This window comes from Fistularia commersonii, chromosome 29 (genome assembly GCF_037954325.1).
Source record: "Fistularia commersonii isolate RoL2024-O1a breed Wild chromosome 29, RoL_Fcom_v1.0, whole genome shotgun sequence".
NCBI lineage: Eukaryota > Metazoa > Chordata > Actinopteri > Syngnathiformes > Fistulariidae > Fistularia > Fistularia commersonii.
Genome location: NC_141312.1, coordinates 10,034,466 through 10,060,906, shown reverse-complemented (window position 1 = coordinate 10,060,906; position 26,441 = coordinate 10,034,466). Strand labels below are relative to the sequence as shown.

The 26,441-nt window shown below is 38.3% G+C and overlaps 2 protein-coding genes across 3 annotated transcripts in view; both read left to right on the top strand.

Moving 5' to 3' along the window:
• Positions 1-6,144: 6,144 nt before the first annotated feature.
• On the top strand, positions 6,145-14,267 carry LOC147216960 (syntaxin-3-like). The gene is made up of 10 exons (XM_086176679.1): positions 6,145-6,435; positions 7,244-7,318; positions 7,403-7,502; positions 7,615-7,689; positions 8,676-8,746; positions 8,862-8,970; positions 9,464-9,537; positions 9,730-9,864; positions 10,589-10,699; positions 11,938-14,267. The coding sequence occupies exons 1-10, from the start codon at positions 6,406-6,408 to the stop codon at positions 12,013-12,015; spliced, it is 858 nt and encodes a 285-aa protein (XP_086032805.1). The 5' UTR covers positions 6,145-6,405; the 3' UTR covers positions 12,016-14,267.
• A 208-nt stretch (positions 14,268-14,475) lies between these two features.
• The window catches only part of kdm2aa (lysine (K)-specific demethylase 2Aa), a 29,258-nt gene continuing 17,292 nt past the window's right edge, over positions 14,476-26,441 (top strand). The window contains exons 1-12 of one of the 2 annotated variants that reach the window (XM_086176677.1): positions 14,992-15,487; positions 15,588-15,641; positions 22,517-22,655; positions 23,138-23,216; positions 23,335-23,381; positions 23,959-24,137; positions 24,237-24,343; positions 24,465-24,558; positions 25,177-25,330; positions 25,406-25,521; positions 25,605-25,731; positions 25,828-26,063. In XM_086176677.1, coding sequence (XP_086032803.1) covers positions 15,606-15,641; positions 22,517-22,655; positions 23,138-23,216; positions 23,335-23,381; positions 23,959-24,137; positions 24,237-24,343; positions 24,465-24,558; positions 25,177-25,330; positions 25,406-25,521; positions 25,605-25,731; positions 25,828-26,063 — 1,314 coding nt within the window. In that variant the 5' untranslated portion in view covers positions 14,992-15,487; positions 15,588-15,605. Of the gene's footprint in view, positions 14,617-14,991; positions 15,488-15,587; positions 15,642-22,516; positions 22,656-23,137; positions 23,217-23,334; positions 23,382-23,958; positions 24,138-24,236; positions 24,344-24,464; positions 24,559-25,176; positions 25,331-25,405; positions 25,522-25,604; positions 25,732-25,827; positions 26,064-26,441 lie in introns of those variants that run through there. The other variant, XM_086176678.1, reaches the window with a different exon arrangement.

The following is a 26,441-nucleotide window of genomic DNA, read 5'->3' as shown; positions in this document are numbered from 1 at the left end:
AAAGTGGTAACTAGACTTTTACAAAACGAGGGTAGGGGATGATGAGAAGGAACAGGTGAGACCCCATCTATCCAGTGCTGCCTGATACTGTAGCAAAAAAATATAGGCTGAGTTTGTTTGAGAAAGAAGATGTTAAAGATGTTTCAGAAAGACATAGCTCTTTGTGTCAAATATTTCTTATTTTTTCTTATTCTAGTGTCATTATTGTTGTTTTAAGTGCAAGTTGCTACTACACATATTAGGGATGATAGATATACCCTGTTTCTGTTTGGACAACAGAGCCACATTGGACATTTAATCAAAAACGCCCTCCACTCCTTCCTGAAGCTACATTTACACACAGTGATGTTGACATGTCAGGCTGAAGCGAGGGGGGATCTCCTGGCAGCCAGAGTGCATTATGGAAGCGTGGCAGCCGGAGGAAGAGCACAACAAAGATTCCTTTGAATGGCCAACAAAGGACAGCTATCCTACAAGTCATACTCTATGGCAGGGGTCGCCAAACTTTTTGCTGCGAGGGCCAAATAACTTTTCCCTTCTCTGACAGGGGGCCGCGCCAGTTTGTAACAAAAAGTGTGACGATCGCAGAAGTGTCTAAATGTAAACATTTATTGTTTTCCAGAAAGCCACACAACCAAAAAAGGAACCCTTTCTGGGATCTTGGAAAAAAAAATCAGAAATAAATAACACTATTTATGAAATAAATAATTAAAACCAAATAATCCTTTTCAAGTTTTTCACAGAAAAAAAGACCAAGGAACAATGACTGTCTTGTAGACACAACTGTTTGCAGCTCTCTCATATCAAATTCACTGTGAAAACCAGAAATCAAGCAGGCTATGTAACCGAACTGATACCAACACAATACATTTCCACACTAGTATGATTGTAGAACGGATTTTATCCCAGTATATGTCATTATGATATTTATTTGTTTGTACTCAGAATGGCTCGTTAAAGTCAGAAAAGTAAGCTTACCAATATATGTTCATCCCGATTAGACTGGCCCGATTCAGCCCGATTGGACCGCGATGCGCCCACCATACTAGGAGCTCCATCAGTCTTGACGCTAAGATAAGATAAGATAAGATAAGATAAGATAAGATAAGATAAGAACAACTTTATTTATCCCGAAGGAAATTGTTGTGCCAGAGTTTCAAGCAAAACATAACAATAATAGGTCACAAGTCCAGGTTCAACTCTTCCATGGTTTGGCATACTTTGCCAAAAATATTCTCCCCCGTCGTAGTCCCTTTGAGACTTTGGAGGACTTCCAGATCCTCGCACATTTCAAAGTTTGTGCTAACTCAACGAATAAAAATTAGCAGCTGCGCCGTGTCCTGCACAGCTATGCTCTCATCCAGTGCCAATGAAGAAAAGTCAGATTCTTTCATATTCTGCTGCAGGTGGGCATATACATTACCCCCAATTTCTTCAATGTGTCTTGTGATTGTAGTCACAGACAAACTCACGACATTAAAGACATCTTTGGGACACACCGCCGCGACAGCATTCAAACATTTCTTGACAAATTCTCCATCAGTGAAAGGTATACTGCTGCTTGCTATCAGTTGAGCAACCCGAAAGCTCGCTCGAACAGAGGACTGGTTCAGCTGAGCTTGGCGTACAAATGTACTCTGCTGAGCAAACAGTCCACTTTTTAGCTTTGAGAGTTTGTTTGCTCACAATTGGCCTTGCAAGCTATCATATTTGTCTTTGTGACGGGATTCATAGTGTCGGCACAGATTGTACTCTTTGAATATAGTCACCGTCTCTTGACAGATGAGACGAACAGCCTTTTCTTTGAATTGAACAAAAAAATATTCATTTGTCCACTGCAGGTTAAATACCCTGCATTCTGAAGGCTGTTCCCTCGAAGCCGAGTGTTTGCGCAGTTGCGCACTGCTCCAGCGTTCTCCCCACACAGCAAATCTATGCTGCGCACAAGTAAAATCCAAGCTGAACTGTAAATAAAATAAACGTGTTTAATTTATTTACGGTTCAGCTTTGTTGTGCACAGAGAACGCTGGAGAACGCGCGACTTATAGAGGGAACAGTGATTCTGAAACTATTTTTCTCTACCTGATCTTTTCGCCATTATTCCATGTTATTCCACAGGGATGTGTCCAGGATTTTTTTTTGAGTGAAGTGTTTCAGATAATGCACAGACTGCAGAAGGGTGGAATGGAATGTTACGTTCGATGCATGTACAAATCACGATTACCTGGCCAGAATGAAAAAAAAAATCATAATGCATCTCTGGTATGGTTCAGGGGCCGGGCAAAATGTGGAGGTGGGCCGTTTCTGGCCCGTGGGCCGTAGTTTGGGGGCCACTGCTCTATGGCAACATCCAGTCTCTGGTAAATAAAATGGAGGATACCTTCAGTTAAATGGCGGTACAGAGGTACATCCAGGACTGCTCTGTTTTATGATTTATAGATCATTACTTGGATTAAGGCCTCCCAATGAGGCCATACCAGGAAGGCTACACTGCCAGCATTAGGTAGAGGTGACTGTACGCCAGCACTACAAACATAGAAAAAGCTTTTTCACAAAGCATCTCTCTGCTAATCACCGTACATACCTTGTCATGCACTAGCAATGACATCTGTGCCTGTTCATCACTTTTTCATCACTTTTTCATCAGTCTTCTTCCTCTTCTTCTTCTTCTTCTTCTTCTTCTTCTTCTTCTTCTTCTTCTTCTTCTTCTTCTTCTTCTTCTTCTTCTTCTTCTTCTTCTCCTTTCGGCTTTTCCTATCAGGGGTCACCACAGCGAATCAACTTTCTCCATCTAACCATATTCTCTGTGTCCTCCTCTCTCACACCAACTACCTTCATATCCTCTCTCACTACCTCCATAAATCTTCTCTTTGGTCTTCCTCGAGACCACTTACCTGGGAGCTCCAATTTCAGCATCCGTCTACAAATACATTCACTATGTCCGGTCACATGACCGAACCATCTCAGTCTGGCTTCTCTGATCTTCTCTCCAAAACATCTAACATGTGCTGTTCCTCTAATAGACTCATTCCTGATCCTATCCACCCTGGTCACTCCCAAAGAGAACCTTAGCATCTTCACCTCTGCGAGCTCTAGCTCTGGCTCCAGTCTTTTCGTCATTATAACTGTTTCTAGTCCATACAGCATTGCTGGTCTCACCACTGTCTTGTACACCTTTCCTTTCATTCTGGACGATAGTCTTCTGTCACATAGTACCCCTGACACTTTTCTCCACCCATTCCTACCTGCTTGGACCTGTCTCTTCACCTCTTTTCCACGCTCTCTGTTGCTCTGGATTGTTGACCCCAAGTACCTGAAATCCTCCAGCTTCTTCAACCAGAAGGCATTCGACCGTGTTCTGTGGGCAATCCTGTAGGGCAGGGGTGTCAAACTCAAGGCCTGCAAGCCAGATGAGGCTCATGAATGGATTTAATCTGGCTCACAACGCTAAAAGATACCAGGTTTCGGGGGTGAATTGAACAATAGGTACATTAACAGTAGTTAATATGTCATGATTTTACCCGTCCGTCTCACTTGAGAATAGATTTTTCTCCACGTTGCCCCTGAGTTAAAATGAGTTGACACCCCTGCTGTCCGGGGTGCTCCATGAATATGGAGTGCCAAACATCCTCATACGGGTCGTTCAGCCCCTGTATGACTGGTGTCAGAGTTTGGTCCGCGATGCCAGTTGTAAGTTGGATTCGTTTCCCGTGAGAGATGGACTCTGTCAGAATTTCTAGGTGCAGGAAGGGTGTTGAGGGGATCTGGTTTCGTGGCCACAGGATCAATCTCTGCTTTTTGCAGATGATGTGGTTCTGTTGGTTTCATTTGTCCATGATCTCCTGATGATCACACTGGAATGGTTCACAGCCGAATGTTAAACTGCCTGGATGAGGATCAGCGGCTCAAAAATCCAAGATCATGGTGCTCAACTGGAAATGGGTGGAGTGCCCACTCCAAGTTAGGGAAGAAATCCTGCCCCAAATGGAGGTGTTCAAGTATCTCGGGGTGTTGTTCACGAGTGAGGGAAGGATAGAGCGAGAGATTGACAGGCGGACTGATGCAGCATCTGCAGTGATGCAGACTCTGCACCGGTCTGACGTGGTGAAGAGGGAGCTGAGCCAGAAGGCAAAACTTTCAATTTACCAGTTGATCATTTCTACTACATTTCTACTCTCACCTTTGGTCACAAGCTGTGTGTACTGACCAAAAGAATGAGATTGCAGAAACAAGCAGGCGAAATAAGTTTTCACAGCAAGGTGACCGGACTCTCCCTTAGAGATAGGGTGAGAAGTTCGGCCATCCGGGAAGAGCTCACTGCTTCACACACTCTCTCTCTCTCTCTCTCTCTCTCTCTCTCTCTCTCTATATATATATATATATATATATATATATATATTATACATATTATTCTCTTTTTCTATTTGACAATTTTGATAAGATAAGATAAGAACAACTTTATTTATCCCGAAGGAAATCGTTGTGCCAGAGTTTCAAGCAAAAATACCAATAATAGATAATAGTAGGAAGGAGGGAGAATAAGAAATACAATAAAATATAAATTGTCAAGGTTAAGGCTATCAAGTGTTTTAAGGTCTAAAGTACAAAGATCTGATTTGATGCTGCTGCCCCATGTGCCCCCCAAATGTCCCTCTGGGACAAATAATTTTTTTCTGATTCTGATTCTGATTTATTAACTGAAGGCAACAGGAAAACATCTTTAGAGGACATATAGAGGTATCATATCATCCTGGGACATAGCTCAGGACCCCTGAATAGACGTTACCAGGGAGGCTTAAGACTGTAAAACACCCCTTTTTTGGAACAAACCCTACAGTTCCCATTCATAAAGCGGGAGTCCACCACCAAGTTTGCACTGTTCTTGACTCCCATGATATGTTATTGAGGTGTGTCAACCAAGACAGCGCAACAACATCCATAGTCCTGAGGAACTCTTTGCAGATCTCATCCACTTCTCATCAAGGCCTCTGCAATCAAGTCTCTTACAAACTGGGCTGGGTTGCATGTGCTCATTTCTGTGTCTGCGCATGTAGCCAAAGTTATGTTTGAAGAAAAATGTATTACATTATATGTTGTGTCTTTAATGGTAGTGTGTGACAAAATACTTCAGAGATAAGTCACAGGGTGAGGGAGACAGTACTGTTCTGTGCCTGAAGAGGGCGTGTGTGAGCTGACAGGTACTTGTTATTGCCTTCATCTTTCTATAAGCAATGTAGGATGAAATAAAAAAGATAAATAGATAAGATAAATAAAATAAGATAAAGAGGACTTTTGCAAAAAAGTAACACCTTTTTGCAGAGAAGGATAGGTGCATGGACTTTGAAAACAAATAAAACCACAAAATGTGTGTGTGCATTTGTTGAGGCAGCACAGTGATGCCATTCCTGACTATGATTCCTTGTTTTCTCTGAATTTCCCTTCGATTGGTTCTCCACAGGTTTTTCAACTTCCTCCAACCAACCAAGTACATGTAGTAGCTCAATTGAGGACTCTAAATTGTCTGCATCAGGGATTGGTTCCAACATCCAGTGACCTTTGCTGTAAATAAGTGGTGGCATGGCTCTGGTGGTATGAGTGGCCTGGACAGAAACTTCCTGATATAATAACACATCTCCTCTTAGTCTGTTGAAATATTGTTGAGCAAGATGCTCGTCCCCCGATCATTCCATGGGCAGTGCTGATAGTTCATCCATGATGGACCAAAATGCAGGTAATAATTTCCTGCAAGGGATTAACATTTTGATAAATACATGTAGTCGCATACCTTATCTTATATAATATTTTAAGATTTTTTTTTGTAAAGATACACACCATGTGGACATATTCATTGATTGACAGCATAAATATAAATTTTCATCCATTGCCATTAAGAAAGCATTTTATGAGATCAGTCTTTGTTGCAATCTGAAATATAATAAGACATGAAATAATAATTAATATTCATTGAATTTGGTAATCATGATGCAACAGTGTTTATGACAACTTCAGCTGATACTAGCACAAAGAAAAAAAACCTCAGGCTGTGAATACGGTTTCATCCTGGGAAGGGTGAGGGGGGAGAGAGGTTTATCGTCCTGTACTACTGTCCTAATCCGTTCTTAGAGGATAGAAGCTTAGTGGGGCCTCAGGTTAGATTGACCACAAGTATTGCCCAAGAGAGGAGCACCCAAACAACGAAGACCTGTATTTTACATTAATGAAAAATTTGAAAAATCTTTTTTTATTTGAAAATCTGTCCTTGACTGTGACAGCTCCCTGTCCTAAAGATCTTTCGGATTAATTGGAGAACATAATATCCCGTGGACTAATTTGGACGCTATTTTAATAGCTGCTGGAGGGTTTGTGACTTCCTCTTCTTAATTATTGAAACCTTGCATTGCCGAAATGAAAGATCGCCTAGCACAACTGAAGGAGGTAGGTGGAAATATATTAGTTTATTGTCTCTATAGAGAACCTGCTGATTAAGCAAGCCCTCATACATTTTCTGGTTTTATAAATAATTATCAGTGAGTTTGTGATGTTATTTCTACAACGCACAGCTGATTTTTTATCAAGTCAATCAAAAATAGCAAGCATCCTACACTATATGATCTAACAAAAGCCTGTTTCAAACAATAGCGCCCGTTTGAAGTGCCACGATAAAAAGTTGGCCTACAAATGAGTGCACAAACAAGGACACATTTTTCATATTTTTGTAATCAAAAGGCTTTTAGAAAAATATTTAGGAAATATCTATCTTCAGAAGTCAATTCATCAATTTAAGTAGCATAATAAACTGTAAGCGACTTGATCAGTGGAATAGAATAGAATAGAATAGAATAGAATAGAATAGAATAGAATAGAATAGAATAGAATAGAATAGAAATGTCCCACAATGGGGAAATTTCAATCCTATAAAAGGTGACAAAATAGAAGAGAACAATGTAATAGCGTGACTGGAGAGCATGAGTGTCCCAAAGCAGCTGCCAATCAACTGGCACTCACCTGGAACTGTGATAAAATAAATAGACTCATTGTATCAATATAATTTTTGACATGGACTGGATTTTGTTGGCGTGACTGAAATATTTATTCAATGATTTTTTTTTAACAAAAAGGTAATGGGTTAGCATAACATATCTCATATGCTGATGTTCTCTGTAGACACAAGTTTTTTCACTTCATAATTTATGTGCGGGTCCCCTTTTCAGATTGGGTGTATATGTATGTGTTTTTTATACAGAAAAGCGATGCTGGAGGTGATGACATTGAGGTTCCTGTGGAGAATGAGGCTTTTATGGATGATTTCTTTGCTCAGGTATTTTGCCTGTCGATTGCTCATTTGTATTTCTGCAAGTATTTTTAGTCTGAGTGCATGTGTCGACATCAATTTGTCTTCCAGATCGAGGATATCCGCACCAGTATTGAAAAGATTGACGAGAGTGTCACAGAGATCAAAAAAGTCTATTCCATCATCTTGTCTGCCCCAACATCTGAACAGAGTAACTATATCTGAAACACAGTAGCAAAACAAATATTCATGCACCAACACATGCAAGACAACATTTCATGGCAGTTTCTTCATAATGTCCTTGTCTTTTCACTGTCTTTCAGAAACGCAAGATGACCTTGAAGCGCTCACCAATGATATCAAGAAATTTGCCAACAATGCAAGAAACAAACTTAAGAGTCAGTTTCTACCATTTTTAATTACATTTATCGAATTTTGTCATTTCTGGCAGAATGTGATGTGTGTGATTATGCTCCGAAATTGAGCATCTGATAACAGTTGCAAACTTCCTGTCAAAGGGATACTGAATGGATGCTTCTTTGCATAGACGGAAATATCTTTTTTATGTTGGGATGGCTTGGATTAGTTTTAAGTCAAGTGTCCAGCAACATAAAGGGTTCACTGAGGCAGGAGGTTATGTGACCTCTCAGAATATATAAATTTATCGTTGCCTACTAGAACCTCTTTAGCTTTATATTTCCATGTGAAGACTGCTGACAGTGTTCTTACATCCACCACTGTAAATCATTATTATTATGTAAATTATTTTCTTCTGTCTGACAAAAAAACAACTGAATATAAGAACTGTAATAAAGCAGATGCAATAAAACAAACTAGGTTTACAAATTACGTAATTAAGGGATGCGCCACTACTTTTGGCACTGAAAAGGGACTATAACCTTTTTTGGAAACTTGTTGCTAGTTAAAAAATTACATTTATTTTTAAACTTTCTTTTGTAATATTGAATGAGCAACTTTCCTAATATCTATAGGAAGCAGGTAACAAGTTCGAGAGTGAGAAAGTTGAAGTACATGAATTAATTCCAAACTAAAACTAATGTTTTGATGGGACAGAGCATTTGACTTCTGATTAGTTTCTCAAAAACATTTCAGTGATTGCTCTTAAGATGGTGTAAGATACATGTAAGAAAACATCCCAAAAATGTAACAAACTAAACTGAAACTTTGAGTTCAGAATGAAAAATGTGAAAGTATCAATTGTTTGATTAGCTTGTGAACATGCATGTAATTTTTGTGTGCCCTTTGAAATTTGTAACACTTTTCCTGTTTCAATTATTTCATCCCTTCTCTGTGTGTGTTTGTGTGTGTGTGGGCGCGCGTGTGTGCATGTAAAACTCTGCATTAACCCATGTATGTGTATCAGGTATTGAGCGTCAACTTGAGTCAAACACAGATGACAGGCCTTCGGCCGATCTGAGGATACGCAAGTCACAGGTTGGGAAAAACAAACAGCAAATATAGCCAAACTGAGATACAAGTATATCTGGTGCTCTTTACAATGGCTCATTATAATGACTTGTGGTATAAATAAGCATTTTTATTTTTTTAGCATGCTATCCTGGCAAAGAAGTTTGTTGAGGTCATGACAAAATACAACGAGGCTCAAGTTGACTTCAGAGATAAAAGCAAAGGAAGGATTGCCCGACAGCTGGAGATCAGTAAGTGTATTGTTTGTGGCATGGTATAATCAAAACAAAAAAATTATCTTCACTCACTCAGGCATCCATGAGCAAGTAAAGGACCTCTATTTAGATTTAGAACCTTCACCAAGATGTGAACGTTGAGTGAAGTTTATCCCAATATATAACTCACCGTGAATGAATGTGTGTGCAAAGTGGCGAGGATTAGACCATCACATTATTAGAAGAGTAGTACACAGATGCAGTGGATTTATCATATGTTGACATGGAATTATTAATTGTTCTTTATTCCTTCAAAATCAGTGTATGCAGTAACTGTGTATGTGTTTGTAGAAAGTCACTGTATAGATGAAGCACAGTTAAAGTTCAGGGAAATCTATGTTTTCACATTGAGTAATTGTGAGAGTGTCTGCACTTTTAAAGATTTGTTTACTGTCTATTTTCATCAACATAGATTTTATTTGGAATTCATATGCTTATATATCCAGATCTTTTTTTTTTTTCATTCTAGCGGGCAAATCCACAACTGATGAGGAACTTGAAGAGATGTTAGAGGGAGGAAACTCAGCAGTATTCAGTGCTGGGGTAGGAATAATCGTTTTTTTTTTTTCACATACAATATTCAATAAATAACCATTAAAATAAGCATACATGTAATTAAGAAATTCAGAATTGTATATACGTACCTCTAGTAATATAAAATGCTCACCATTTCAATCCATTGATCCATGATTTTTTTCAATTCTTCTGTTCCCTTCAAATTACCTCCTTGTGCAGATTATGGACTCAAAAATCAACCAGCAAGCTCTCAATGAAATTGAGGCTCGTCACAAAGACATCATGAGGTTGGAGAGCAGCATCAAGGAGCTCCACGATATGTTTGTTGATATTGCCATGTTGGTTGAGAACCAGGTACACAAAAATATTTAAAAAGAAATATGGAAAAGGGAGGGAAAAAAAAAAAAAAAAAAAAATGAGACTTTTCTTTATCCGATAATCATGCACACTATAACTTTGTTTTCAAAGCAAGACTGTGACTGTGTTACACCTAAGTACCACAAAGCTGACCTAGAATGTAATTGAATGCTCTATTATTTTAAAAACAGCCTTCTGTATGATCTTTTTTCATTTCAAAAACAACATGAATGCTTTACAATACAGACATTGACAGGATTTGTATGTCATCATGCCTTTTTTTAAATTACCAAACAACATTAGATCAGAGAAGAAAATAAACTGATCAAGTCATATCATTATCAGCGTGGTTCTAAACACAATTGACTATAAAGGTTCTGCAAAATCTGGTAATTTTGCAGAACCAGACTGGTAATCAGCATCGTGAATCCATTTACTGAATTTTAGGTTGATCCTTAGTACCATGTAAGGAAGTACTATGTACACAGGACCTTACGTCTTGTCAGCATCTGGATATCAAATTTAGGCCTTGAAATTACTTTTGTTTTTGCTTCTTTTGTGCATTTCATATCCAGATTAATCATCTAAAACATGTCCTTAAATTGGCCAATGTTGTTCATTTTCCTGCTGATTTAAGATGTCAGTCAAGTAAATGAGAAAAATGTCCGTACAGTATGTTCTCTTATTTAGCCATTACTGCAAATATCCTGCATTCTTCCAGGGTGGCATGATTGACAGAATTGAGAGCAATATGGACCAATCGGTGGGCTTTGTAGAGAGGGCAGTGGCCGACACTAAGAAAGCAGCCAAATTCCAGCAGGAGGCACGGCGGGTAAGTTTTAACTCATTCACCATTCAGTCATGTACTTCAGATTTTCTCACTTCTAATCATCCATTGAAATGACAGCCACAAACTTGACTGCAGCCATGAAAAAATATGTAAAAGGGGAGGCTGCCCTAATAAGATTACAAAGATTTGGGGTTCTAATCTGAGGACGGTGTTAAATCATGAATACATCTTTAGACTGAACCAATTCAGTTGTCATAAAATTAAAACGGAACCCAAAGACTATTTCAATCACCCACTTTGGTTTTATTTGTAGAACAGCAGGCCCGCCTATAGATCATTATCTATTCAGTTGTGTCAGACATAGAGGAAGATTATCGTGATACAATGGTGTAACTCTGATCTTCATGTTGCAAAAATACCAATATTATTTACTGAGACCATACTTGAAAATCTTGGGTCTCTTCATTTGGTATCTTCACTGTGCTTTATTGACATTTCTTTAGAGCATTATGGTTTTACAAGAGTGGATGTCTGTTTTTCATATAATTAACATCACACAATTTTGTGATGTCCTTCGAGCAATTGTCCTTGGAACCGCACTTTCCTGGTTCGATTCCTGGCTGGTCAAAGTATAGCTGAGCAAGACAGTGAACCCCTAACAGCCCCCCTGGGGCCAATAGACGGCTGCCAACAGCTCATGGTTCATCGATGATGGGCTCAATTTCCCACAAGGGATTGATACGTTTAAGTTTGCTTCTTCTCAAGCAATCTTCTTTTTCCCTTATACATATTGTGAATACATCTATCACCTACCTTGCACAGTATAATAAAATCTGAAGCATAGCCACAAGAGCTATATTTTACATACTCAGTGGGCTATACACAATAAATGATGCACCTGCATGCTATTCTGTTGCTGAACCTTCGTGCATGTTCAATGAGAAAGGGCGCAGCAGGTTATGAAAAGCATGTTTACCTATATAAATAAATGGGTTTTGAGTTGTTGTCTAGGAGCTTACTAAGAATTCTCCTCATGCAACATGTCCATAGCATGGAATCAAGGCACATTAAAAACATTAAAATTCCTCAACGAACAATAGACAATAAACAAAAATTGACAAACAAATAAACAAAACTGCAGATACACCACAGATACAGTTTATTCAATATTAGGTTTTGCAAGCCTATCCCTTTTTGTTGTGACTATTGCTGTTGGTTCTGAATTGTCATTTTAATATGCATTTTTCTGTCATTGTTTCCTTTTTCCTGATGCACTCCAGAAACAAATGATGATCTTCTGCTGCTGTGTGATTCTGTGCATCATCCTCGGCTCATTTGTCTACAGTTTTATCAAATAGACTCCAAGACTGAGGTTGCACAAAACAGGACAAGGCAGCACAACAACTTCTCTCAGGTGGTCTCCCAGCAGAATTTGGGCTACGTTCACTGTAATTTAGAGTCAATAAAAGCAAACATAAAGGCTGTATTTCTTAAAAATACCATGTCTTCACTTTTCTTAGAGATATACCTTTCAGGTCGATTGAACAAGCTTACATTTCAAATTTCACAGCTTAAAGCAACAGGATGGAGTGTGTCACTAAAATAAGGCAACTGCAAAAATGTCATAAATTACCTGTGTATTGCATTCCAACAATTGCATTGACATATCAAGATGCTTCAATGAGTAACTGAAGAAAGAAGATTCCTGACACATGCAGCTATGATAACTTGATTTTCTCTGTAGTGTGGTACAAGAAGTGACCATGGTGACCATTATTTGAACATGCTATAGTGACTCACCACCTCTCGCTTCCATGAGCATATACTGTATGTATACAGCATGGCTAAAAAAGCATGGTGATAATTTATAAAGAACTGAAACATCCTTATCATTTCACTTGTTTATTTTTGTTTAGATGTGGAAGGCACACCACTGTGCCAGTAGTTGTGCTAAATGTTGTCTATTAAAGGTAAAATGTCTTCAAGGGAAGAAATCAAGCACAGTTGCCATGATAAGATTTTGACAAGGTTGCAAGTTATAACAATGACTGGGATTATGATTTACTTTTCATCTTCAGCAGAGGGAATGGAACTGTTTTCCTTCAAAACCAAATATAAAATTGGCAGAACTGTTGATGAAAGATGACAACCCAGGGATTTCAGGGAATTGTAAGAGAAAGAATTTTTGTGGGTCTTATTGTTACAGTGCTAGTTATAAATTGAAATGAAACCATGGCCTAATTTATTTGATGACACTGCCTTCAGGGTGTTTCACTGGTCAAGGTTTGTTGTTTGTGTCTTGGTACATGTTGCGTTTATTTTCATGTTCATGTGTATGTCTTTCTCCCCTTTTTTAAAGGACAGAAACTACATTACTTAAGAATCTATTCCATATTCTCTGGTTGTTTTTTTTCCCTTTTTGCTCTAGAATGAATAGAATCTGCATCTTCTAGCCAACTAGTGTTCCTTGAACTTCCTTTTAATTTAGATTTGGATTTCATCTTTTGCAGGAAACAGTGTAAATTCCTGAGACTTCACTATCTGCCCCATGAACTGATCATCAAGACATACTGTCACATGATGAACCAACAGTTCACACGATTAACAAACTGTTCTTTTGTTGGATTTCGAAATAACATTGATCGCTTTAGGGTCTAAATATTGAGCTGATGTAGTTTTAGAATCAGTCCAAAAAGTGTTTTCTCTCACATATTACCTTCTCCAATAACAATAATCATTGACCCGAGTCCATGTCTTTTCCGAACCTGGTGTGTTTGTGCCTGAATATGACCACATCAAAATTCTGACAGTAAAAAGTGGGGGGAAAAAAAACAAAACAATAATATTCCATTGTCATTGTTCAAAGATATATGTACAATTCCCAAATGCCGTGTGTAAATTAAACTCATGTTTAGCTTCTATGATTTTTTTTTCAATACATATTCTCAACTTGATATGCTGAGCACACACATTCTTCTTTTTCTTCTTCTTGTTATTGTTATTCAATATGTACATTTTTGGACACAACTCTTGGATTATCTGCATTTGGAGACAATGTAAATGACCAAAATTTTACTCAGATGACTTGGTTAAATGTACATTTTCTTCAGCCTGGCAGCATTTGACAGATAATATTTTAAAATGTAATTGGCATTGGAGCAAAACTGATGCCAGACTCTTCATAAGTAATCCTATCATGCATAGTAGATGATAGATCAAAATCTACTAAAAGACATTTCGGCTTAATGTGAGACACCTTTGGTTCCGTTATATTCATTCATTTCATGTTTACATTCCATCTGTTTTTCTTTTTTTTTTTTTGTTCTTATTTTGTTTTTCTAATCACCTGTAAGCATTTTTTGATTTGATTGCATGATGGTGTGGTTGTAGTGATCGCATTAAATATATACCGTTTTATAACCTGTTATAGTGCGTTAACTATTGTTTCCCTAGGTCGTGTGACTCTGAGCGCCTGAATTATGTTTTGTATGTCCAACGTCTTATTTTTCCTTCGCGGTTTACTGACTAGTTGTTAGTTCCTTGTATGTATTAAAATAAGAATTGTGTTGAGAAAGAGGGGTGGCTTGATCGACCTCTTAATGAAAATAAAACTAACCCATTGTTTACTTTCTGCTTAGGACTGGATTTGTAACATAGGCTCCATTGGATGTGCGCGTCCCACCTCTCGCTCGCCGTATTCCGGTAGCGCATGCTTGATAGACGACGCGTTGCCACCAATCACAACGGCTTTGCAACGTTTCCAAGCCAATCGTAAACTGACCGTCCGAAGCGCACTCCGTCTTATGGACCTGCAAGCACTTCCTTGTTGAAGTGAATGCAGGAAAACGTGTCCCTGCCGATGTGAGCCTCCAGAAGTGATAAAAGAGGATACAAATCACGTCACGTATTTCGGATTACGGACAACGTTTATAAGTGGACCGGCGTGCGTCAGTATGGGGGTAAGCATCAGTAAACGCAAGATTTAATGCAATTGTTCTGCTCTATGAGTGACGATGAGTGATATTAGGAATAGGGGCAGTGGCTTGTTTCTTGTAACCTCTGATTGGACACTTTATTGTTTGGCTCTTTTCCAGACCAATGGTTATCGTTATTTGATTTTTTTAACCAATTATGTAAAAGGTCGTGTTGGGAGTGAGCTGTTATTGACAGTTTCCAGCAACTCTAATTTCTATTCGCCATTCTCAAATCAGGTTTAACGTTTTTTATGGGACTGATAGCGCCGTTGCCCAATGGGTGTGCAGTAAGCGGCCCTGTGATTGGCCGGATTTATATTTTTGGGCGGGGCATTGTGATGTTTTGTTGGGACATTGAAAATGGCGGCTGTTCGGATATAGTATCATCTTTTTATTTTTTTACTATACTTGTTCTATCAACAGTAACTTCGTCCGTCGACCTCTCTCGTGTAAAATTTTATTATTGCCGCTTTTAAACCACCGATAATTCTGCTCAGTGTATTTGCTGTATCAGCTGGACTCTGTCGAAGTACAACATAGTCGGGGCAAGGTTTGAGTGTAAAGGAAAGCATCTAAGCTCCTATATAACTTATGTCCTTGCAACGTAGTTTTACACAATTTATATAAAATGTCACTTTTTTATTAGCTTGGTCGCCATGCATTTAATTCCACTTGTTTATGACTGCCATGCTCAAGTATCTCTTTTTCATTCACCAAAAAGTGAGTGGAAAAGCTGAAAGGGGCCAGGAACCTCTGGTGGGACAGAGAATTCAGCAGAAAACGGCAACTTTTTTTTATTTGTACCTTGTTTTAAGAATTCTGCGATACTTTGGCTTTCGTATATTTGGTGAATGGTAAGAAAATCCAGGCTCCTATTGCATGATTTCTGCTATTGTCCAAACCATGCGAGTCAACGTTCAGAATTTTAAGTTTAAGTTTTTTTCCTTTAACTTGGTCGGTCAACCCGAGTGATAATGGATGATTCCAAGCCACGCTACAGTAAAAGACTGGTAAGTGATGTTAAACAAGTATATGGCTTCATAATGGTATCGATTATATTCAGGTCAGTATTTATCATTGTTATTTTTTGTTTATTTTTGTTTTTTTGGCCTGCATAACACTATAAAGGTCATGTGCAGTGTACATGACTTTGGAAATATGCTTTTACAGATACATTACAATTAATATTTTCATTATTTTGCCACTTTTCTCATTGGACTGAGTGGCTGTGGTTTTGATGTCTTCATTATTTAATGTATGAGGCAGCTTGGTGTCTATTCCTAGAGTACAGAAAATGTAAGTGACCTCATAATTTCACCGGACGATGTTCCAAATTGTCCCTTTGTTTGTCTGTTTCAGTCTAATAAACTCTAAAGCATGAATATGAAACCACTGCACATGGGCATTCAGTAAAAAACATGGTTTACTGTGGGGGAAAAACAAACAGCAAAACCAATTTGTTATAATTCATTGAATTAATTGTAGTTTGTAAGTGTTACTTTATCATTTGAAACAATTAGGAATACAAGTCAGGCCAACTAAATCTCCCAAAATGTTTTTATAGATTCAGTATGGCAGGGTCAAGACTCCCAACATAGATTTGAACGCTACATTCTAAGAAAACAAGCTGTCATTTGTTATTGCCTAAATAAGAGTTGATGGTTACTAGCTCAAGTAACTCAATGGTAAAAAATGCCTCTTGTGACATTTCAAATGTGTAATATTACATCAAATTATTGTGTGTTTTAAAGGAGCCCCAGTTTTTGTCGGTTTAGTGGAGTTAAAGTTGGTGTGTAAATGCAATGATTCAGAACTAGTGTTTCCAACTCCCTTACACCATTTCCCATGGAGAAGAATCACAAGGGTCAAGTATTGCTACTTGACTATGATCCTTTACCGAATACCAATTACCGGTTTCAGCTGCTTTCTCACTTGGTGTGATAGTAACAGGAATAAGACTCCTCCTCAGCAAGTTCGCTCTATGCATAGTTTTGTAAACTCTTTCATATATTGTAAATCCAATCAATTGAGCAATTGCTAAAAGTGTTGAGTATTCTGTGGCTGAAGAGGTCGAGCTATGTCACAATCAATAATACAAACCTCCTTACATATGAAGAGTGCATAAAATAAGCTGACTGTTCGGTTTATCATGCCTTATTTCTAGCTCAGAGGCAATGTGAGGGAGCCATACAACAACTCTGTTTTTTGTTTTTCCTACAAACTTATTAAAAGTATCTTTGATCCTAGTATTAAAATGACCAATTGAAAAGTACCACAGTTGCTGATATACTTATATAGTGATATAATATAACCATGCACTCTTACATGTGTGTCTAGGGTTTTTAGTCTGCATTGAACTTAATGCATTTTTTGCAAAGAATAATGCAAAGAATAAGGAAGAATAAGAATAAGAAAGTATTATTTATACAAAACTTGCACTGGCCACATGGAAATAGTAATGGTTTCCCCAAACAAAGGATTTTTTTTCACCCCTTGCAGAAATGACTTCAGTTAAGAGTTTACAAAACATTTTAAATTTCCTTCTGGTGCAATTTAGTCACATGCTGATGGATTTTTTAGCAAGAACTAACCATTTGGGGGTTTTCCGCAGAAAATCAAAAACAATCAAGTTTGAATTTTTATTAGGCCACTCCATAACCATAATGTCCTTCTCTTTAACCTGTCAGAGGTGAACATGCTGGTGTGCGTTCTTATCCTTGTGCATAACTCATTTGCATTTAAGCATTAGGTCACAAATGAGTGGTGTACATCCTCCTGCAGAATTTTCCAGAACAGGGCAGAAAGCATAATTCTTTTGCATTTTCATCAGGTCCTGAAGCAGTAAAGCAACTCTTTTCCATCACACAGCCACCACAGTCTTTGACTGTTAATATGATGTCCTTTTTGTTTAATACTGTCAGCTGTATGTCAGATGTTGCAGAACTTTATTTAAAGGCATTTACTTTTGATGATTTAGAGATCCTTAAGACGACAAGAAATCCTGTTTTCGCATTTGTTTTTAGTTGGCAGTGGTTTGCACCTTGCAATTGTCTTATGCAGGGGTCCTCAACCTTTTTCAGACCAGAGACCCCAAAACTGATCGAGAGATTGAGCCAAGAACTGCTCAAACTCCTCCAAAATAAGGATATTGATGTCGAAAAACCTTGAAAAAGGATTATAATAATGTAAGGGACACCAAAAAAAATAATCATGGTTCTTCTAAACTTACGGTGTTGTAATATGAATCCTTACCTCAGACACAGATAACCGCTGATGGCGGTGATTGGTTACAAGGGGGCGAGAAAGGCATAGATGTCTGTTTTTGCGACATAATAGTAATGCCCTTGGAAGGCTTCATAGCCTTTATAGATTCCTTTTAGTTTAGGATGGTACATATCGTGGATGGAAAGCGATGATATTCACGTGTGATATCTGTCAAACATACACCACGTTCGTGCTTTGCTATTATTTCGTGCTTAATTTCCATAGAAAGCACCTTCTTTCAGGGTTCACAACTTGCCTTACCACTTGTTTTCTTAAGGCCATGATGAAAATTAAAAATAAAAAAAAAAACACAAAATAAGCACAAAGATAATAATATTATGCCACACAAAAGGTAGGAGCACGACACGAGACATGCAAACTGTGCAATCTACCTGGACAAAGTGGCTGAGGGATTCTGGAAGCTGCAAGGCGTTCTTCAAGGTGAGAGCGGCAGCATCGTCATGAAGCATATTCAAGTAGTGGGAGCTTGCTTCGTGCATACCGTGCGAATTTTGATTTTCTCGCTCTCCTGTTCGTATTATAATTTTTTTTTTTTCATGGATAAAATATGCTCAAATCTTGCTTCATATCTTACAAAGTTCAAAGCCTCTGTACATGACCGAACCATCTCAGTCTGGCTTCTCTGACCTTCTCTCGAAAACACATCTAACATGTGCTGTCCCTCTGATGGACTCATTCCTATCCGTCCTCGTCACTTGCAAGGAGAACCTCAACATGTTCATCTCTGCGACCTTCTGCTCTTCCTCTTGTCTTTTTGTCATTGTCACTGTTTTTATACCATACAGCATCGTTAGTCCCACCACTGTCTTGTACACCTTTCCTTTTATTCTGGCTGATAGTCATCTATTGCATAGTACTCCTGAAATTTTTCTCCGCCCATTCCAACCTGCTTGAATCTGTTTCTTTACATTACATTACATTACAGTCATTTGGCAGACGCTTTTATCCAAAGCGACTTACAAAAAGTGCAATTGAGTCACCGAAGATCGTAAGTACTAGCAGTCGGAAGTCAGAAGTGACTGTCTTTCCACAGTATCCATTGCTCTGGACTGTTGACCCAAAGCACTTAAAATCCTCCAACTTTTTGATCTCCACTCCCTGTGGCCTTACCATTCCACCTCATTCCTCTCAGTCACACACATGTATTCTGTCTTGCTGCGACTACCTGAGTACCTTCATTCTTCTCCTTTCTAGAGCATACCTTCACCTCTCTTGATTTTCCTCAACCCGTTCCCTGCTCTCACGACAGTACTCACTGTAATCTGCAAATGTGGTCCGTGGAGATTCCTGTTTAACCTCATCTGTCAGCCTGTCCATCATCACTGCAAACAAGGGGCACAGAGCTGATCCCTGATGAAGTCCCACCTCCACCTTGAACTTCTCTGTTACAACTACAGCACACCTCACCACTGTCTCACAGTAAGCATACATGTCCTGCACCAGTCTAACATACTTCTCTGTCTCTCCAGACCTCCTTATACAATATCAGAGTTCCTCTCTCAGCATTCTGTATGCTTTTTCTAGGTCTACAAAAGTGCAATGCAGCTTTCTCTGAACTTCTTTATTAGCATTCTCAAAGCAAATACTGCATATGTAGTGCTCCTTGTAAGCATGAAGCCATATTGCTGCTCACAAATGCTGACTCCTGCTCTCAGTCTACTTTCCACTACACTTTCCCATAAATTCATTCAGTGGCTCATCAGTTTTATCCCTCTATAGTTACCGCAATTCTACACATCCCCTTTATCCTTAAAAATTGGCACCATCATACTTCTTCATTCGTCAAGCATCTTTTCACTCTCTAAGATCCTGTTGAATAATATAGCTAGAAGCTCTACTGCCGCGTCTCCTAGACATTTCCATACCTCCATGGGTATATCATCAGGACCAACTGCCTTTCCACTCTTCATCCTCTTCAATGCCTTCCTTTCTTCACTTTTACTAATCTACTACTTTGTGCTCTACAATAATAATGTTTTCTACCCTTCACTTTCTTTCATTTTACTCATTCATCAGCTCTTCAAAGTACTCTTTCCATCTTCCCATCACTCTTCTAGCATCTGTCAATACATTCCCTCTCTATCCTTAATCACTCGGACCTGCTGTACATTCTTTCCATTTCTATTTCTCTGTTTTGCCAACCTTTACAAATCATTCTCTCCCTCCTTACTGTCCAATCGGGCCTACAAGTTATTGTACGCCTTTTGTTTAGCCTTTGCTACCTCTATCTTTACCTTATGCCGTATCTCCCTCCTCCCTGTACTCCTGTCTGTTCTCTTCAGTCCCCCCAGTGTCCCACTTCTTCTTTGCTAACTGCTTTCTCTGTATATACTCCTGCACTTCCTCATTCCACCGCCAATTCTCCTTATCTACTTTCCTGCCAGAAAGTACTTTCTCCATGATCACATTAGCTGTGTTCCAGTCATCTGGAAGCTCTCCCTGACCACCCAGAGTGTTTCTCAACTCTTTCCTGAAAACCATACAACACTCCACCACTTTGTCCTCTACTCTGCCTTTGTCCTCTTGATCTTCCTCTTCAACAAAGTCATCCTACAAATCACCATCCTATGCTGTCTGGCTGCACTCTCACCTACCACTACTTTGCAGTCACTCAATTCTTTCAGAGTACCTCATCTATACAATACAGCATGTAGTGTACTCCTACCTCCACTCTTATAAGTGACCTTATATATTAATATCATATTTTTTTAAGGCTAGATTATGCAGTCAATGAACTAATGCCCATCTTTAAGGCTCCAGAACACTGGAACCTTAAAGTCCTGCAGTACAGTCCTGCCCTGGACTGTACAATTAGAGAAGCTAAATCCCCCTATTTATAGGCCAAACAAAACTCTTGATTTGTTTTAATGCTTAAAATAAACTTAATCAATACATCATTGCTCCAGCTGTGATGTAAAGCAGCAGTTGACACTGGACTGAAAAATAGGAAACCTTCATCCATGATCTTGCAGTAATAACAGTTAGTTTGTAATGGGGATGGTTATGTCTGTAGAAAAATCCTATTGTAAATAGCAAGTGCTTACAAAATTATCTTGCAAAAAAACTTGTATATTTCCTCAAAAAGCCTGTATATCACATAGACTGCTGTATAACCAGAGGTGATTCAGCCAAACCAATACTCTCCTTATTTTGAGCTGTGTAACTGCTAAGGTCTTTCCCAAGCTACAATTGCCTTAAAATTAAGCAAATAATTTAGTTTGTTTGAATTTCATGAAGTAGTGAATAATGGTAAGAACTCTTGTTTTTTTGCAATCCTTTCTGCTTTTCTGTTCTAGAATGCATGTGCTGACATTTGTGAGATAAGAAAACACTTTGTTCAGTTAATCTTATTGGATGGTTGAATGCAAACACAAAAAGAGATTATGTGCACTGGGGGGTTGGGGACTCAACCTCGGATTATCCCTATATCACCTGTCCTAAACTGGGACTCCTTCAGAAGTCGATTTAGATAAAGTGTTCGAAGGCAGCATGGATTCATACATAAAGAAGAGTTAAGGGTGTAATCTATACCATCTTAGTACATGGTTCTGTCTTCTCCTTGTAGCATTTTCATATATATAACTGCAGCTGTTGGAGATCTTGTAGATTTTCCTTCTCTGTACAACTTTTGAACACCAAGAGACATTGATTTTTTTTTTTTCTGGGTTCCCTTCCTGTTGTTTTCAAAGAAACCTTTCAGAATTTTGGTAGTTATTCTTGACTATTAATTCCACACAGGCTAAAATACAATTTGATAACAGTAGATAGTATAATGATTTTTATTCCTATGTAAATTGGAATACCAGTTTCCAAAATCAGTTTCAAGGTGATATAAAACATACCTTCAGAAAATGTGTGCTTTCCTGTGACTTGAAAATTGTGACTGGTCAAGTAGCAACTTTAATTAAAACTAGCTACTAGCTTTAATTTATTTTGAAGACAATTAGCTCTTTTGTTTGGCCTGCAAATCTTTATGGGGAATTATACCAGTTTGACTTTACTTGCATTTTATACTACCTGCTGACAATTTTTAAAATTCACAAAGAGGCAAAATATTTTTATAAAACTAAAATGCACTCCATTTTGTTTTGTCCTTTGTCAGAAATCAAAACTCTGACCAATGGGTCCCTTAAGTCGACACAGTCAGCTACTTTTCAAAACTCCAAGCTATAGCAGTAACAGAACACTTTTTTGAAAAGTCCCATTTGGAAAATAAATAAAAGCCATAATTAGTGAAATTATTGGGAAAAATCAGTAGTTTGATTTCACATTTGGTGACACAGTGTTGTTGACACAATTTTTGGACATGGTGGTAAGTTGCTGATTTAAAAGTAGAGATCATCTTACTTTAGTTGTAATTCTCCAATATGTGAGTCAAAAGGTGTTCCCCGTAATATTGACGGTCACCTGAGATTAAACGTTTCATCAGCAAACACCTTTGAGTGTGTTTGCTGTATTGTCCAGGCCTGATTTAGCTCTTGCTGATGTATGAGTGTGTTTCCTGACCAAATGTTTTAACAACCCTGTTGTCAATTTATGTTTGTTCAATTGCCTGATATATATACATTTCTCTTCTACCCTTGCTTTTGTTTCTTTCTAGCGTGTAGGCACCCGGCGGCGTTACCATGATGATGGTATCTCTGATGAGGAAATAGATGGCAGGAGGATGTTTGATCTGGAAGAGAAAGTTCACAGCCAGAGATTCAATTCTGACCGGGTGATTCGTTTACAGGGCAAAGGTAGATATCTGAATGTTTGATAGTGCTGTAGTTAAAACATTTCTGGCAATGGAAAAAAAGTTAAGTTTGTGCCATATAGATACATAGTCATATACTTTAACTGCAACCACCTCCGAAATGTTATGTAGTGTAATGGTAATGCACACCACGCATAGAGTGCTGCAACCCAAATGTTAGTTCCTGGTCCATCTCATAATATCTTCTGTTCTGGGTTTCAGTTGTTTCATTTAATGTGTTGTGTAATGGTCTATTGATTAGCTTTATCTCCAAAAATCATAATCTGTTTTCACTGCCATTCTAGGAAGTAGATGAAGAACCTCCACATAATAGCACTAGAGGTCTACCAACGACCAATGCTTTGTTATTGTTTATGTTTAGTTACATGATATTTAGATACGATGAGTTTTTAAATTCAGTAAGCAATTTTAGACAGGCTACTGATTTGTTGATCAAATTTTGACCTCAGCTTTCATATGTTTTAGAGTTGACATACGAGTTCATCCAGAGAGGCGGCCTGAGGGACCCAATAATCTTTGAGAGGAGTGATGGACTAGGAATCAAGTACACTTCATTAAGTTTTTGCATTCTTTTGGTCCTTATTCTTTTGATGTAAATTCTCCTTGATAATTTGATGCATCAAACAGAGGGAGACTTTTAATGTTCATTTGTTCCTCATTAGGATGCCCAACCCTGACTTCACTGTTAATGATGTAAAGATGTTTGTAGGTAAGTATCTCCCTGTAGTGATTCAAACTAAGCTAAGATGAAACTCTTGTCAAACATTTATTTGTAGTATTATCCTGTAGTCTTGTCTGTTACACTTGTGGTGTCTTCAAATTTTTGACTTATAAGAGCTGTATGTGGCAGGTAAACCCAGGACAAAATCAGAAGTTTAAAAGCAATAAATACAACACCATTTACTCACTCTTATTCTTTCCCAATTAGCAGTTTTTTTTACAATCAGAAGGACAGTTTTTAGATAGTATAAGCTACATTAATATTATTTGTACTGGACAAAGCATGTTCATAGGGTATTATTATTATTACTTTATGCTGCAGGAAAATATCTTGTTTCTTGTTTTGCAAAAAATGAAATCAATGTAGCCTGAATGTAGCGTGAGGGTTTTAAGTCAACACTATTATTTTTCTTGCAAAAAAAAAGCACTTGCTAATTTTCCATATCTAGCCAATACACTGAACTTGGGTCACCAAGTGCAAAATGTTGCCATTTAATTCATTGGCAGTGTACCATATCATACCATTTTAAAAGCCTGTCATGTCTCTTTGTATTTGCTACTCTTAGGTAGCAGACGTATGATAGATGTGATGGATGTTAGCACTCAGAAGGGGACGGAGATGTCCATGGCCCAGTGGACACGTTACTATGAGACCCCATCATCACAGAGAGAGAAACTCTATAATGTCATCAGTTTGGAGTTCAGCCACACAAAGCTGGAGAACCTGGTTAAGAGACCTGCCACAGTAAGAACACAATGAGGTTTTGCCCATCTGGTCTCAAAATTTATTCAGAGGTGTTTTCCCAATTTACGGTTCTGTGTTGTGTGTTTTGTGTATTTGAAGATAGACCTCATAGACTGGGTGGACAATATGTGGCCTCGTCATCTAAAGGAGAGACAGAGAGACTCTACAAACTCTATCAATGATATGCAGTATCCCAAAGTACAGAAGTACGACCTCCCCGATTGACTTCTCAAAAGTCAATTCTACAGCTGGCATGGATAGAAAAAAAATCCCAATAAGTCTTGCTCATTTTGTGGATTTATGGCCAACATTTCTTTTTCCCTGCAGATACTGTCTGATGAGTGTAGAGGGATGCTATACAGACTTTCACATAGACTTTGGAGGGACATCTGTCTGGTACCACATACTGAGAGGAAGTAAGGTGGGAGTCATAGTGTTTGTCACATAATGATTATTTTTTTCTTTCAATTTATTTATCAGGACAGAGAATAATTGTTTGTGTCAATTCTGAATCTAAAATAAGTTATTTAATCTTATCAAAACTAATGTACATGATGTCCATGGTGCTAGATAACAATTTTCAGTAATAAATTAAAATGCAAACTAATAACTTCATTGAAACAAAAAAAATAGATGAGTGACTTCTGTTTTTAATCTAGTATTTTCATTGCCTTCTTAAATAAAGCCTTTAAGGTTTGATGGTTGCTTTCCTTAAATTGAATAGGACAAATATAGTTTGTCATATGCAGGTTAACACTCAGTTAACAATACAATTAAGTGTATTTGACATGAATGAAGGATGAAGGTGTCTGAAGAGAGCATTTTTTTTTTTTGTTTTTTTCTTCTCAATTTAACCTATTTTTAACTTATTCTCTGCTGCTTTCTGTCCGGGGTGGTTTTGAAGCTAGCAGTATTGACCAACACATTTTTAAAAAGAATTTTGACTATGATGTAATGTAAAGTGATTAAGTCACATTTCTAAGTGGATATGGTATCTGGCACTTGGATATCTTTTTCTAAAGTGTGATTATGTTTCCAGGTCTTCTGGCTGATCCCTCCCACCCCTCAGAACCTTGAATTATATGAAAACTGGGTGCTCTCTGGTAAACAGGGAGATATTTTCCTGGGAGACCGAGCATCTGAGTGTCAAAGGATTGAATTGAAGCAAGGCTACACCTTCATCATCCCCTCAGGTAAACTATAATCCACAATGTAATTAAGTCCTAAAATTTCAACCGTGTTATGGTATATATGTCTTTTGTACTCAGGTTGGATTCATGCTGTTTACACACCTGTGGATTCAATGGTATTTGGAGGAAACTTCCTTCACAGCTTTAACATCCCCATGCAACTGAACATCTGCAATATAGAGGACCGCACACGGGTGGGTTCAGTTATGCCCTCCCGCAAACTTTTATGTGAAAAGGATGATGAAATGACTGCTGAGCATTTTCACCCTTTCCTCAGGTTCCAGTGAAGTTTCGACATCCATTCTACTATGAGATGTGCTGGTATGTGTTGGAGCGCTACGTCTTCAGCATTACAAAGACCTCCTACCTCACACCAGAGTTTCAGAAACACTCACTGGGCATTGGTAAGAGTACACTCAAATTGCATTTTTATTTATTTATTTATTTTAGTTTTTTGGTCGTTTGATACAGTTGGATAACAGATCAGTTGTCTCCATCAGGCCTTAAAAAAACATCTAGCACAGATGTTGCTAGTGAGCAAGAAGCAGATGAGGTTGACAGTGATGAAGAGTCTTCAGAGCCGCTGTCTGATAAACCAATAGTTAAAGTTCATCTTACTCCCTTGGAGTTGGAGGGGTTGTGGAATCTGCTTGGCAAACTAGAGGCTCTTCCCTCCAACAAGAAATGTGTCCCAGCGGGGATACACAATGCACCCTCGCTCATTTCACACATCAAGGTAACCATGGTTGGGGGGTTGTAGTGGGGGGATCGTTTTTTAAAGTACTAAATGTCATTCCAGTGAGAAGCTGGTGTCATTTATCTGCCGCTCACAAAGTAATTGAAAAATTGCTAAGCCCATCAATCAAAGCATCATCTAATTCCAGGAGTGATTGACAATTTTGGCAAACTGTCTATATTCAAAGTTGAACTTGACTCTTGAGTTTAGGGACTGCCTAGGAGAAGTAATAGGAGGAGATTTGAATAGGGTACACTGCACAGCTTGCGAGAAGGCGTTTGATGTTTGTAACATGAGTATCTTAAGTTCTCAAGACCCCTGCTGGAGGGCAAGGCCTTATCAAGATTCATGAGGATGACTCTTTCAAAAGACATATGA